The 16,228-nt window shown below is 41.1% G+C and overlaps 1 protein-coding gene across 1 annotated transcript; it reads right to left on the bottom strand.

Annotated features, from left to right (window-relative positions):
• Positions 1-2,340: 2,340 nt before the first annotated feature.
• On the bottom strand, positions 2,341-15,736 carry ALKAL2 (ALK and LTK ligand 2). Its single transcript, XM_066547276.1, has 6 exons — positions 15,604-15,736; positions 14,455-14,786; positions 12,096-12,149; positions 11,905-11,985; positions 9,464-9,530; positions 2,341-3,013 (listed from the first exon to the last, which is right to left on the bottom strand). Exons 2-5 carry the CDS (start codon positions 14,735-14,737, stop codon positions 9,466-9,468), a joined length of 483 nt encoding a protein of 160 aa, XP_066403373.1. The 5' UTR covers positions 14,738-14,786; positions 15,604-15,736; the 3' UTR covers positions 2,341-3,013; positions 9,464-9,465.
• Positions 15,737-16,228: the final 492 nt, after the last annotated feature.

Below are 16,228 nucleotides of genomic sequence, written 5' to 3'. Positions count from 1 at the left end.
TTCTCCCTGCCCCCACAGCTTGTTATAAGTGGTAAAGTTAAGACTAAAAAAAAGTCTGCTATAGTCTAGTATAGGCGTGTTTTCTGTCAGAGCATGATGATTTCTGCTAAATCTAGAGAAAACTTATAGGGGATTAATTTATATATATTAATTGATTAAATAATTAATAAGTTGCTATTTCCCTTTTACAAAGACATTTTCTAGTAGGTTTTTGTTTAACCAGATTTTGTGTCTCCTACTAGAAAAAGAAAGCTTCAATATTTTAAACTCCCATGTTAAGTATTAGTCTGTGGTCTGGTCAGTGGAACCACAGCAAAGCACAGAGTTCCACACATGTTTACTGCAGATGAGCAGCTTTAGTGAATCCCATAGAAGTTGATTGCTTTAACAGCCTTGTTTTCTGCAGGCATGTATTGCATCCACTGAGACATGGAATTTAGCATCACTGTAGAGTCATCACTGAAAGCAAATAAAAATTGCACTTCTCCCCTGCTAAATACAGCCACGTTCCAGGATGGGATTTTGTACTTCTGCCATGTTTTCTTCTGAAGAGTGGGATGCTGAAGGCTCTGAAGTTTCAGTTTCCACAATCTCAGCTCCAGTCGTACTCAGGGTGGGGGAGAGTCGTGTTTGGTTTGGTTTTACATTTTGTGGTTCAAACTGAGGATACAATGGAAACTATAAATGCCAGTATTAAGATGAAAGTGGTTCATTGTAGTAGGCTGGCCCTGGCTGGATGCCAGGCACTCAGCAGAGCCTCTCTCTTGCTCCCCTCTGCAACTGGACAGGGGACAGAAAATAAAATGAAAGTTCATGGGTTGAGATAAGAACTGGGAGAGGTCACTCACCAAATAGTGTCATGGGCAACACAGACTCATGCTGGGGATTTTAACTGAAATTATTACTAACAAATTCAGAGCAGGGTGATGAGAAGTAAAATAAGACCTTAACAATACCTTTCCCCCCACTCCTCCTTCCAGCTCTTTCTCCTCCCCCAGCAGTGCCCAGAGATGGGAATGGGGGTTATGGTCAGTCAAGCCCAGGTTATTTCTGCTGTGCTCAAGGAGTCCTATTCCACATGGTGTCCCTCCCACTGGAAATAGTTCTCTATGAACTTCTCCAACTTCTCTATCCCACAGGCACCAATTCCCCCCCAAACTGCTGCAGTGTGGATCACTTGCACAGAGAGCAGTCCCTCAGGAACAGGCTGCTCCAGCCTGAGTCCCCCACAGGCTCACAAGTCCCACCAGCAAACCTGCTCCAGGGTGGGCTCCTCTCTCCACAGCCCTGCAGGTCCCTGCCAGGACCCTGCTCCAGCACGGGCCTCCCACAGGGTCACAGGCTCCTCTCAGGCACCCCCTGCTCCAGTGTGGGTCTCCTCCATGGGCTGTGGGTGGATCTCTGCATCCCTGTGGATCCCCATGGGCTGCAGGGGCACAGCTGCCTCACCATGGGCTGCACCAGGGGCTGCAGGGGAATCTCAGCTCTGGTGCCTGGAGCACCTCCTGCCCCTCCTTCTGCACTGACCCTGCTGTCTGCAGGGCTGTTCCTCTCATGTTCTCACCCTGCTTTTCTCTGGCTGCAATTGCAACTGTGCAGTAACTTTTCCCTTCTCAGCTGCGTTATCCCATAGGTGTCACCATTTCTGATTGGCCCAGCACATCCACCCTGGAGCTGTCTGGCATTGGCTCTGCTGGACATGGAGAAGCTTCTGGCAGCTGCTCCCAGAAGCCACCCCTGTAGCCTCTCTAGTACCAAAACCTGGCCATGCAAATCCAATACATGGATTTATAGGTTGCACATAAAATTTTTCTTCCTTTTTGTTTGAGTCATTTTACTGTGACAACTGGATTTAATATCTGATTTAAGGAAGAAAGGGAAATGTATGCCAAAGTTTTTGGAGTAACACTAACTCCTTAAAAATTCTACAATACCAAAATGATTTCCTGGATATCTTCTGATTAGATTGTCTTGCAGTATCATGAACAGGCTGCACATTATTAAAAAACAAACAGAAAGCCCCTCCCCAAACCAAAGCCAAAACCCAAACAAAAACTTCAGAACATCTGTTAGTCTTAAAAAATATTCCATTTTATAATGCTGTAGAGAATTGTAGCAGCCTTGGTAGTCTGGGCATTCTGTGGGTTTGAAACACACAGATCTATCCATCCTCATAAATCCAGGGTGTCCAGGTTACTGAACTCTGAAGCGAGTACACCTTTCCTTCTTACACAAGTGGAAGTCTGTGGAAAGAGATGGAAGTGTGGATAAATGATAGTAGCTGCCAGAATGTAGTTTGTTTACCTGGATTCAGTGACCAGAGAGCAAACTGAGAACAACTTAATACCAAACACTTTATTACTTATGCTTGTTATTTACAGTATTTACATATTGCACGTTCGCTGGAATGTTTTATACATTTATTATATAAAGTAAATTAATGGCAGCTTGTGTTTGTGTACAAAATCCATGCTCCACTGTCCCAAAAAGTATGTCTACTTGGAATAACATTCCTGTTTGTCATGCAGTTTGTACTCCAGGGTACAATGTGACCCCAATGCAAGTCTGTTTTAACCAAACTTTTTAAAAATTGCATAAGCATGAAGGATATCGAGTGACCACAACTACTGTGGAGCAGATCTTTAGTAGTTCTAGATATACAAACAAACATTCCTTAAAACTGTAGAATTAAGCAACAGAACATGAATTTTCTTGGTGAAATATTTGTGTTTACATAATTTTTGGCAGCATTACACATCAATTGTAGTGTGTTTTTAAGTATGGAGCATTAAGTACTACTGGCAGTTACGCTACTGTAAAGAATGTCAATCTGCAAACTGTCGATGACATACAAAATGCATGTTAAAAGAATTATGGGAAATAGTCTGTCAATCTGCAAAAATAAATCTCTTGTTCACAATGGAATTCGCTAAAAGGTAGTAAGTTCTGTTTCCCTGTTGGTTTCCAAGGCACTTCTCTTGGTTCTTGGTGTTCCTTGTCGTGGTAGTAAGATCTGGTGGATTAAAAGAAAGAAGAAATTGACTTTCATAATTTTCATACTCACATACATGCGCTTGAGAATGTGTTTATCATCGTGAAAATAGCAAATAAAACTGGAGAATTCAGAAATAACTTTGGAAAGATCAGTAGTGAATTTTAAATTTACCTAAGTTCATATCAGCCTGACTGAACTGTAACATTAATGCTTTGTTAATCAAGGCTAAAATTCTGGAAAGCGTCATTTTCTCTGATGGTTCATTTTTGATAGACACTGGGGAAATTCAGTTCTACCTATTAAAAATGTATTCATAGTTAATCTGTTCCAATGACTGCATCTGTGAAGTCAAGAAGTGAATAAACTTCAGGAATAGCATTAACAGATTGCAAAATGCTTTCTAAATACCTTGGTGTCAGGAGCTGTTCATGGCATGCCCAGTTTGAAGGATCTAAAGGGTTTGATATTTCATTGGGCCCTTTTGTGAAGAAACTTGGACTCATACAAACAAGAAACAAACAGAAGTAACTTTTTTAAGAGTTGCTTTTATAACTACAGCCCCTGGAACATGCCAACACTAAGCTACCACAAACTAAGCAGGAGCTGCAGTGGTTCGATTTGCTGCCTGAAGTCTTCTAGAAGAGTGTCTTGGAATGAGATCACTGTCATGCCTATGACACTGATATCACAATCACCAATACAAAATTACAGGTTCCCACACTGCTTATGTATGTATTTTGTCTGTATTCTAGAAATGTTGATTCAGAAGGTGAGCAGTGAAGATTTTCACAACCTTACTCCCCCACACCCTGAAAGCTTGTAAGAAAATGTAGTGTAACTGCACATACACCTATCTAGAAGTCTGTCCTCTTCTAGACAGGTGAGCACTGAATGTTGCAAGTCTGTCCACCCAGTTTCAAATGTTTCCATGCCTGTTGTTGTTCTTATTTAGAAATAAAAAATGTACAGTGTTTTTTCAGTCAGCAGGAACTACACAGCTGAAAGACTCTTACATGCAAGCAGACCCAGATGAAGCTTTGGTGTTTTACAGCCATCAAAAATCCGTGGCGGAGATAAAAACAGGTGATAATCTGATACTAGAATTCTGCTGATGATATTTTTCACAGTTAAAACTTTCATATTGTCTGTCTGAACATAGGTAACCTCCCCATGATCAGTGTGAATTCTCTGATACTCTGAGCTTCTCTACATTTTCTACTGCTTAAGTATAATTTGTAATGGAATCATTTGTATGCAAAGTCAGTTGGACTTGACATAATCCATTGAAAATCAAGCTATTGGTGCATACAGAAATACTTGTTAGTAGTATTTAAACATTTAGTTTTGCAATTTTTGAAAGCTATTTAGGAAATGTAATAATGTTACAGAAAATTTTAATGTAATCTAGGGTTTTTTTCTGGCTTTGCAGATAGGACAATTACTTCTATTTTTTTTTAAATATCCTTCCTTAGAGGGGGAAACTGATGTAAATTTTCCTTGTCTTTCATTTTAATCTAGCTTATTTTCTCTATGTATGCTCCTACTGTACCCTATTTAAGCTATGATGTTAAAAAGTGATGTTTAGAAGAAATTAACATGATTTTGGTTTGATCAGTGTGTGATACAATCTACAAGTTAAACACTGAAAATGTAATAAAAACTTTTTTCATTACTAATGGGAATGTGCAGCTCACTGGAGGTGAAAAACAGTGGTGAGGATGCTCATTTGTCATCTCATCTCCACTTGCTTTTGTAGGGGAACTTGACAGTTTTGTATCAGCTAATCACAGTTTTCTAAACCCCTGGTGTTTTCAGAAACCCCAGGTTTTTAGCATTGATAAATCTGTTCTACTTCTTTTTTTTTTTCTTTTAATTTCATATAGTCTGTTATATGCATCAGTCTAGGGATATTAGGCTGGAACTTAGCTGAAGGATGATGGATAGTCTTGGTGGAGATCCTGAATGCAATCTGACTACTGCCTCTGTTGAGAACATAGGTAACTATACAACTCCCCAGCCAATTGTGCTAATTTTTAAAAGCACATATGAAAGCTATTATAAAGGCACATTGCAGCTTTCCAGATTTGATTCTGGTTATTACCTGTGTGTGATGATAAACTCTGTAAGAAAAAGCTAATCTATATGACAAGAATTTAGTGGTTTAAATATCAATATAAATTTTAAAATACTGTGCCAGTGTGATTTTGTAGCAGAACCTCCTTATACTTATATATAAAAAAAATTCTTTTCCAAAGTGTGCACACCCAGGTGGAATTCTGCTGTAATGTGATCACAGAGATCCATGCACTGAAGATTATGAAGCTCTGAATGTTCCATCTGGTGCTAGCCAGAGACATCTCACAGCTAGGAAAACTGTGAGCTGCCCTTTAATAAACCTGGATGATGCCACACTAGTAACCATGCACACTGGCTGCCTTTTTAACTCAAAGCAGTAGTTCTGAAAAAAGTCATAAATTACCTAACTTGGGAACCAATTCCTGGCATCATGAAGAGGTGATTGAACATGCCCTGAGCAGCTGTATAAAACAGACCAAGCTATACTTTCTAGAAAAAAACAGGCTTTCACTGAATAATACACAATCCTCTCATCTTAATTTCACCTTCACTTTTATGGAATTCAAGTGTCTGACATTTCAATGCACTTGATGTTACTCTGAGAAAGCAGCAGTCTAAAGGAGAATGCAATTAAGGGCTGTTGTTTCCATTGTTACAACACATTTGAAGCAAAATTCAAGTGCCCAAATATCTTGGTTTAAGAATAATTTGAAAAAATGGATATATAATATGGTGTATAGGAATAGGATTTTGAGTGGAGTATTTTAAGTTTCCAACTTTATATTGTATTTTCAGCATTTGTCTCATACATTACTAGTATGGTCAATACATCTTGAGGAGTTTACAGAGATTTTTTGGAGTTCCAAAGGAAATTTCAGTTTTAAGCTTATTACAAATTTTGCAACAGGTATTTGAACTGTATGTACAAATATTAATTATTTGCATCTTCATCTTAAAGGAACAAGCAACTGGTATATTTCTTTAACACACTTTTTATAATGTATAAACCTCATTTTCTCTGCATAGCCTGAGACTCCAACTACTTGCACCAGTCTTGTATTTATTAGTGTAAAAGTGTGTCATTAGCTTTACTTTGTTAATTTGAAATAACTGTAGATGCTTTAAAAGTTCTTAAAACCACATTAATATTTTTCAATACAGAAATTAGAAGAAATCTTCAAAACAGAAGTATGTAATAAGATGTGATAATGCAGTCCATAGTCCCTAACTCCTCCTCACAGTGCAAGAAGTTTTCAAAGTAAGCTATGAGATCAGTATTGGTCTCTAGCAAACATGTATAGGACAGGTAATGGAAAAGGGATGGAGCACCAACAGTAGCACCTGAAGTTTTCAAACAGAAGTAATAAAATCTGTATGACTGTGGCCAAGTGGCTTTGACAAATGCTGTCAAAGGAGTTTTCAGATTCATCACTGTCTGTCACCAGAACTGATCATGATCTGAACTGTGAACTTTATTTAGGTGAAGATTTTGGGAATTGTGTTCCTGGCATCTCTAACCTACTGCCAATATGGACAACCTAACAGTTGTGGGATGTATCTGCATGGAGTGGAACAAAGCAAGCATGGAACATGGGAACTATTAGGAAGCTGGCAGAAGAAAGAGGCTGAAGAACAGAACCAAAAAAAGAAGCATCAAGGACAGGACTCTAGCATAGCTGTGTGGACCATGAGAAGGGGTTACAGAATAAAATGAATTAGTAATGGTGCTGGTGGCAGCCAGGGAATACAGCCTGGGAGGCTGACTGGAAAAAAAAAAGGACAACTGGGAGATGTGGTAATACAAATCTGCTGCTCTGGCTTCACTCGTGCAATCTCAACAAGTTGAAGGGCTGTTACTGGGGCCCTGCATTGCTCATGTCTGTAGGACAGGCAGAAAGGGAACATATACTCTAAAAAAAAAGAGAAGATGGAGCTCAGTTACATATGTATAGGACACATGAGAAAAAGTTAAGGCTCCACAAGACATGTCACACCATAAACAACATGTGCCACATAGGAATGTGTTGTGACAGTAACATGTCTAACTCCTGTTTTCACATATTATTTTCTTGTTTATTCTGAGCTCTGAGTTTCAATGTCTTGTGTGCTTTAAAGCTGTGCTAGTTCAAAATGCACTACAAATAAAAATAAATTTGTATTTTTTCTTCTCTTCAAATTGAACTCTAAACATGGATAGATGTCCACAGATCTGAAAAATCCAACAAAACTACTGGTTTGCCAAAGTAATAATCCAACTATAGCTCAGCACACTTATAAACCTGCAATGAAAGCAAAATCAGATACTGAAAAAAACAGGAAACATAATTTGTTTTACACAAATTTAACTGATGCAGTGGAAAAGCCTTGAGGAGAAAAGAGGCTTAATCCTACAGACACCTGTGCATCTCCAGATGTATGTGGTAGAAGATAGTCTTCCTTTCTGCTAAGTGAGGCTGCTTAAGGAGTCTACCACTGATTTGTGTCTGTGTGAATAAAAGAAGTGGACAGTTGCTGACATTGAAATATGTTGTGCAAAGGTTGTTTGAGAAAAGGATATTTTTAAATAGACTCCCAGCTTGAGATGTGAACTACTTTAGTTGCTATTCCTTCATATGACAATTTCATGTTTACATAGCAGGTTGTTAAAATAAAGATAAAATTTTCTAAAGAAAGGGAGAAAAGAATTTCACACTGTGATGTATCTGCTTATTAGTATTGGCAATAATATTATTCACCTATTTGCAAAGTTAAACAAATTAAGTCTCATTTATCCAGACTGGAGAGAGGGAATGACTTGTAGAAACCTTTCTTGAGATTGAACAGCTCCATCAGGTTTTCCTGCAGTCATGTTTTCTTTAGATTAAATAATCCTAATTCCTGTTACTGTTCTTGTATACTGAGTTTTCTAAGCCTTTGGTCATCCATGTTGCTCTTCTTTGGACACATGCAAGAAGAACAGTAATTGTGTCAGGAGTTTCATAAACTATGATTCTACTTATACATTCCAGTATAGTTTGACTTTCTTCAAGTGTAACACTGCTGTCTCGCTTACTTTGCAGTCCACAACAACCCCTGTTTTCAACAGCACTATCTAACTATTCACCAAATTCCATGTATTTCTGTGTTGAATAATCCTACAGGACTTCATCATTCTGCTCTTTATCTGTCATCCTGGTTTTAGACTATTTGGCTAATTTTCCAAGATTATTTTTAATTTCAAGGTTGTACTGTATCATGGTTGCTTGTCCTAAAATACTGAAATACATTAATACAGTATTCTACTACCCGAGTTATTAATGTAAATACTGAACAATATCAAACCCATAATGAAGCTCTGTGACATTGGTCAGTATATTTTTCCAGTTTTGACAGTGAAGCACTAAGAACCTATGTATTTTTTCCAGTCATTTTTACATTTATCTTCCCCAGCTTGATTGTGAGAGTGAAGTGCACAACAGTGTCAATGCTTAAAATAAAAGAAAATAAAATGCTTAATATTTATTACTTTTCTCACAGATTCCTTCCACAAGATGTGTATTTTGTCACAGAGTTAAAGCATCTTGGTTTGACAGCATTTGTTATTGACAAATCTACATGGTTATTATTTATCCCTTTGTCCAAGATCACATTTTGTCTCAGGTAAAGGTTGAAAACAGAATGTAAATTAGTCCTTCTGTATTCTTATGTTACAGTTCTCTACACATAGTTTGGGAGTAATTTTTGGTTTGGTTGATTGGCTTTTGTTTTTATTTTGGTGCACGATGAAATTTCCCAAGTATTTTTGGGAAATATAGGCCCATGTAGGCAAAGAAGGAGGGAATTAACCTCTAGACATGAGAGGTGTACACAAGGAAATCCCAAAAAATCCAAATAGCTTGAAGATAGTTTATCAAAGCTACTATCAGTACATTTTAACTGATTTACTGTAAAAGCACCTGTGACCTATCTGCATTTATGAAGCTTTGATGTGTACAGCTATGTATATATTAACTCATACTACTGAGTACAGCACAGATCTACAGCTGCACACACAAAAGGGCGACTGCTGCTGCCGATACAGGCAGTTGTGTACTGAGTAAACTCTTGAAAAATAAGCCACAGCTGCTGTGTTTTGTTCTGTAACAACAAATTCACTATCTGCTAACTGTATGCTGCTATAAATAATTCACAGATGATGCACATGGACATTTATGTAATGACTTCCAGTAGGGGGTACCCTTTCCTTAATGCCAAAATTTGCCAGATTAAGCCAGTTACTTCAAGTCCCTGGGAGGGGAATACCTTATTTAAAGGACAGTTGTTATTATACTCCCATGAATTTTCATGTATGAAACACAACATCTGCTGCTTTGCTATGCAGTGGAATGTCATTTCTGCTAAGAAAAAGCTTACCTTTATCCTTCCATGCACATAGGGCTTACTGCCAGTCGAGTAAGAAGCCTGGCACATCTTTTATAGTCTGTATGAAAAAAAAAAGCATTACTAGATTACCAAAGTAATCAAATTTGCCTTTAAAAATCAAAATCGCTTTCAGTGTGCAAATTAGTGTCATAGCAAAGTTCAATGAATACCTTCTGTTTGCAACAGAATAAAAATCAACTCTTTTGACTTAAAGAGGAATGTATAAAAATTGGGTAATAACTAAAAGCCATGTCTAATGGCACGTCTAACTATGCAACTGACTTCTGCACATGTTCTATCTGTAAACAAACAGCATGAAAGTGCTTGGAGGCTCTCCAAGTGTATGTATGTATGTATTAGAATTTATACATCTGTGCCTCTGCTTCTGTGCAGGATCTAAACATGTGACTCTATTATTTCCATATTAGAGAAAGAATAAATAGTGCTCATCCACCTTTAAATCCAGCCATCAATGAGCAAGTCTGTCAACTTAATATTAAGTAATGCCACTCTCCAACAGATTTTCTTCCTGGGAACAATTAAATTAGACAAATAACATCTTCTATTCATACAAATCTTAAGTCCAGCCCAAGTAGATGACCACATGATAGACATTCATAGGAGCATGAAGTTTCGTCTTAAAACTAGTAAAAATGTTTTTTCCACTGAAGTCCTATTGTTAGTTGTTCATATTTTAGGTATCTTCAACTTTTTGATGCATTCATAGTAAGACACAGAACCAATGCAAAACTAAAGAAATTACTCAAAAGGTTTTTTTTTTCATTTCCATAAAAAACTGAAAGAAAATATTTTGAAAGTTGGTTACGGACAGACAGAAAAGTAAATTATTTTTCAGATACCAATGCTACTATACTGTACAAAGTACTAGAAAGTATGCCAACACAATGCTTTTGTACTAGCTACCACCACACTGCAGCATCAGAGACAGTTTTCGTTTCTTTGCTGTTTGGCCTTCAGATCTCTATACACAAGGAACAGTATAATTTGAAGTCAGGATATTGTCAAAAAGTAACATTCTGTGCATTAAGAATTAAGGCAGGCTGTTTGTCTCATTTTCCTAGAAGAAAGTTGCTTTAAAGATATGCTAGTCAGTCCAGCCCAGTAGGTGACGTTCACTTCTTTTAGGCTTTATTTCATTAATGGGTAACTACATCTAATGTTTCATCTGGAGATGGAATGTTAACAATCCCAACTCACAGCATACTTATGGTATAATTTCCACTCATACAAATGATCCTCCATTATCCAGACATTATGTTGGTGGATATGTCACCTGTCAGGAGGAAAAGGCTAATTTAGAGCCGTTAAGGCCAACTAGTTTTTAGCTTCACAGCTTGGAGCACTCATTAGTGCTGAGCCAAATGATGTTTGTGTTGCGATCCTTATGAAAAAGATAATGACCATTGCTTGTTCAGAACAGAGAAGTTATGAACAACTCACATCTCCACCCATGTAAACAGAGGGTGATCTGGTTACCTGTCATCTAGAAATCCTTGTGTTTCCAGGGAATTCCTGATCTGAAGCCTTACAAATAGAGAAAATGTGCACAATTCTTACCAAATATGCCTTTAAAATGCACTGGGCTGAAATATTTATTAATACTAGAAACTTGGAATCTGTAACTCTTGTTTCTATTCCCAGCTCTGCTACTGACCCAACTGGTTGACCTCAGACAAGTAAAATAAAGTGTGCTTCCATTCTGAAAAGGCTGTACTAAAATAGCATCTGCTTACTCAACAGGCCCACCTCAGTATGAATCTGGAGTCACATCTACTGACTGATAAATGTCAGTGTTTGATTTTTATTTAATTCTCTGTGCTGCCAACAGTGATGAGGCATCATAAGTGGCTTTTGCTTAGTTGTGTCCATCAGCACTATTTTTTTTTTCCTAAGCTAACAAGTTATACTTTTATAATTCACTGAAGACAAGTGTTGCAAAGATTCATTGTCAACATCACTGGTAGACTGGTAGCTGAATAGTCAAAATAGAAAATGTCTATAAAATGTGTCCTACATATATAATCAATGAAAAGTAAAATAACCCCACCTGGATTTGTGATCCTGTTTTGAATAAACAGCACTAAAAATTAAATATGAGATATTTGTGAGAGGAAAAACAAACACATGGTTTGGAACCCATGAGGCAAATACATCAGTACCTAAGGATGCAGTGTTTACAGCCACTCTACACAGTGTATTTGCAATGAGAAAATTTTATTTCTGTTTTCCTCTCTGTAATGCTGATGCTGTTCTAGCAAAGGTGTAGAGAATACTTTGTACATTTTAAAGCAGTCCAAATTTTTCTTTGCAGGGAATGCATTCTGACATTGTATCACTACTGATACTTGATAGAACTGACAAATTTTAGAGTTTTCTCTCATTTTAGGGAAGTGCCTGCTTTTGTTACTTACATGCTGGGATGGTACAATCCCTCGTATTGTGATAAAGCCGATGAAAGTGTTTGCTACATTTTGGACTAAAGTAGAGTGGACCTGAAAGATAAAGAAAAAATAAGTTATGAATCAGCACAGCTCACAAGTAGAGCAGTGTAGCTTATGGTATATGTGTGAAATACGGATACCAACGCAAAATTAAAACATACCTGTTAAATGCTTCAAGAACTTGTCTTTCATTCTCAGATCTCTGGGAACTATTTCTGTGGGACAGAAAAAGGAATAGTGATACCCTGCTGCACTGGACCTATGCCAAGCATAGTATGAAGACAGGGAACACTCTGTGCAGCAACATCACCAGTATGTCTTGACAGGTGCATGGAGGGCAGAAGTCCTTTGCATACAGTAGGCCAAACTGCAAGCAGTCACACAGTACTGATGAAACAATGTCTGCTAGGTGAGAAATCATTAATGATGATGGCTATTAACTAAGAGTCAGATTTTAGTTCTCTATGAACTACATTATGAAGTTTACCTAGACCTAAATTCTTTCATATTACACGAGTGTTAAAGACTCAATGATATATTGCAGTCTGGGGTTGTGTCTTCTAATTCTCTTATACCAATAATGTAACCACTATTCTGTCCCAGGTATGTCTGTAGAAGCACTGGTCTACTGTAATCATGAAACTGGATTGATCTACTTACAGGAATCTTCCCTCCCTCCCCCAGCAGTAAGTAAAATTCACAGGAAATTATTCCAAGCAAATTGCTCTCTTCTGGCTCCCTATGTTTGTGGTTTACCGCCTTGTGTTTTGTGTTCAGCAGATGGCAAAATGAAACTAGTTTACTGAAATCCATTTTAGCCCTAACCCCTGCTTGTGACTTCCTGATTTACAGCTATCTTTGATTGCTTTCTGTTACAAACTCTGTGCTGATGGCTTAGTGCTGAGTGTGTATGATACACTATATGGTGCTTTATTTACTTGACCATGAATGCCTGAGCAGCCTTTTTCATTCCCCTGGCACCTCTTATCAGATATAAAGCAGAGAGCATTTCCATCCAGATCTGATTCACTTGTGAATTTAGACACTTCTCGAAAGTCATTCATCGTTTACTTCTAACTTTAGTTGGTGTAAGTAAAATTGACCTTATCCTATTTGACCTAATTATGTCATGAAGAGCATTAAAAACACACATGCTTCACTCAGAAACTTCCCATGGGACAAGCTCACTAGGAAAGTGATGCCAAAACTGAAATGAAAGACTCTAACTAGTAGTTCCTTTTCAGAGTTGCTGGGAAAAACTCCATCATAGTAACAGAATGAAAAATCCTGCTTCGAAATCAGTAACAACACTACCAACTAATCCACTCTGAAGCAGAATTATTAATTTTGTAGATAACTGTTCTACACAAGCCAGATGTTTTGCACCAACAGGGTGACCAAAACTATGCCCATTTTCCAAGATGAGATTTAGAGTTGTGCACATCACAGTTCCCTGCTTAATCTGGCCTCTTTGACTCTTCAACATTTGTAAAACAAAATGTTCTCTCCTGTGTTGACCTTAAGGAGAACAGAACTCTCTTCCTCTGTGCATTCGTTATTCATCCCAATAGAGAAGCAACATCTTCATGACAACCACCAATAAATGCAAATTATGAGGATATTTGAGTATGAGAATGAGAATGGCAAAAAGGTACAATGAAGCTTTAAAAGATCAATAAAGACAAAATAAACAGCATACTATCAAAATGAAAGCCAGTTTGGGAAAACTTGAGTAGATATTTGCTGGAAAATATTCAGAAAGTCACTGTCAGTTGGAGGGGTCAGATGAGCAGCAGTAACACTGCAGAGGCTTGGGAGTGACAAGGAACACTAAATTAGACATGGCAGCAGGAGGAACTAAATCAAGTTTCAACTGAGTGCACAGAAGTACATCACCAAACTAAGCAGGTTAGAGAGGAGCCAATCAAACGAGCAGAGGGATGGCTGCAGGAGTGTCCCAAACTGGTCACAGCCTGCACAGTGACAGAGGAGTACTGTCTCAGTTCCCTAGAATTTCAAAAGGTGCTACCTCTGGAGTACAAAAGGAACTAACAAGCAGGGTGAACAACTCAGTTCAGTGAAGCTGAGGTGTGGGGAAGACTTCTATATGTAAGCTCTTTAAGGACATACTACAGTCCTGCAGGAGAATTCTTGCCAGGGTCATTTCCAAGAAACACTTAAACCAAGCACATGATAATAAGTGGTAACCTTCCAGGAAAAAAGCGTTTTCATCCCTTGTTTCTTTGATCTCAGCCCATTTAAGTCTTTTCCCATATTATTAGGTTTTGTTCAAAGCCACAGGAAGTTGGACTTTCAGTTGAGTTCATTATCCAGAGAGTAAAAGGCTCTGAGAGGTGAATGGAGGTTTTCTATTCCAAATTTGCCATCTGTGTCTGTTTCTGATACCAAATGGAATCTGCACGTATTTCAAGTGGTGAATTCTTAATACAAAATTAGTAACCTGATGCACCATCTCATTCACCGAGGCACCCTAGGGAAAAAAAATGGATTGTGACTTACCAACTCTCTGCTCGTCCTGGTACCCTCCATAGTCAGCCACTTCCCTTCGATCCAAGTTATAGTCATGCTTGGAGAAGTACTGCATCCCACTGTCCTTCTCCAGGTGGTACCTTTTCAGTTCCTGAATGATCTCCATGATGAGATTTAAGAGATTTTGCTTGTCCTTCAAATCTGTGGAGTCTGTTTTTTCTTTGCAGTATCCTGCTGAGAGCATTAAGAGTACAAGCCCCAGCAGCCCAGAAGACCTCAGTCCACTCATTGCAGTCCGACCTGAAGAGTGCATGAGGGGATGAAGAGGAAGGATCCGCTGCTATGTGAGGTCTCCTGTTTCACTGGAAGAGAAAATTGGGGGTGGGTCGAAATTGGGGAGACTCGTGGGGGTGAAATCGGAAACACTAGCGGAGGAAAGAGCGGCGGCCGCTTGGCAGGTTACACAAGGCGGGGCACAGACCGCTCCGGGCTGCGGGGGCTGGCGGAGCGGGACGGGGCGGGGGGTCCGCGGGGCTCGGCCGCTGCCCCCGCGTCCCTCAGTGCCCGGCCCGCGGGCAGAGCCCCCAGCGCCGCGGGCAGTGCGGCTCGGCCTGCCCGCAGCCGGCGCCGGGCCCCGCGGGAGGGCGGGGGCGCAGCCCCGGAGCGGGGCCAGGCTGGGGGTGCCCCGGCGGAGCAGATCCCCGGCGGGACGGGCGTTCCGCCCCGCCTCTCCCCGCCCCGCCGCGGAGCGGAGGAGCACGGGCGAGGGGCGACAACTTTCCCCGAAGTTTCCGCCGGAGAGCCGCGACAGCTGTCCCCACTCTCGCTGCGGGCCTCCGCGGCCGGGCTGCGGGCAGGAGCGGCGGGACGGGAGGTGCGCGGCTGGGGGGCAGCCGGCCGGGGCAGGGGACAGCACCGCCAGTCTCCCCATTTTCTGTCCCTTTCCCCGCTCCCCTACCCTGCAGGAGTAGCGGCCAGCATCATGCCCAGAGCCGCTCGCCTTCGGACGACTGACCGCCCCTCACGCACGGCCGGTCCGTGCGGCGGCTCTGCCCTGCCAGCCTGGCGGGGTCCGGCGGTCACCGGACAGCGCTTTGGCCCGGCGGGGCGGGAGGGGTGGGGGCGTGGGGAGGGAAACAAGAGGGGAAGAAGGCTGCTGGCGCTCGCCGGCCGCTTTACCTGTGTCTCTGTCCCGGACGCCGAGGTGTCTTCCCCCGGGAGCCGCTCCCCGGACGGCAGCAGCCAGTGAACGGCAGGAGTCCGAGTATTCCGCGGCTGGCCCGCCCGCCCCCCTCCCGTCCCTGCGCTCCCGCCGTATCCACAAACTATTCCATCGCCGCTAGCCCCAGCGCAGCCGCTTATATAGGCTTATATAGGATGACATGAGACGGCAGATAGTATCGACTAGAAGTGGGTGGAAAACAATAAAAGTCCACTTGGCAACCTCGGGAGCGTCGCTGCTTGCACAAGCCCCCCCTTCCCGCCCTCTCTCCCCTCCCGCCCCGGTGCCCCCCGTCCCTCCCCCTGTTCGGTTCTCCAGGGCTCAGTCACTCCTTCTCTGCTCTCCGACGTAAGGAGACGGTCCCAAGTGTGTGTGTTTGGAGTGGGAGGGGGCGGCGGGAAGATGGGGACGGGGGGAGCGCGCATCCCCCGAGCCTTTAATTAGAACCGCACTGAGGAGCCACTGAAATATTGATGTCCCTGGCGCAGCTCTCGTCAGGCGGGTCCCCGGCCCGCGGCCGCAGCCCCGCGGGGGGCGGGCGGGGAAGCCGCCTGTTTACCGGGAACTCCGGGCCCGGCTGCG

Source organism: Molothrus aeneus, chromosome 3, assembly GCF_037042795.1.
Source record: "Molothrus aeneus isolate 106 chromosome 3, BPBGC_Maene_1.0, whole genome shotgun sequence".
Taxonomy (NCBI): domain Eukaryota; kingdom Metazoa; phylum Chordata; class Aves; order Passeriformes; family Icteridae; genus Molothrus; species Molothrus aeneus.
This window is presented reverse-complemented; position numbering and strand designations above follow the sequence as displayed.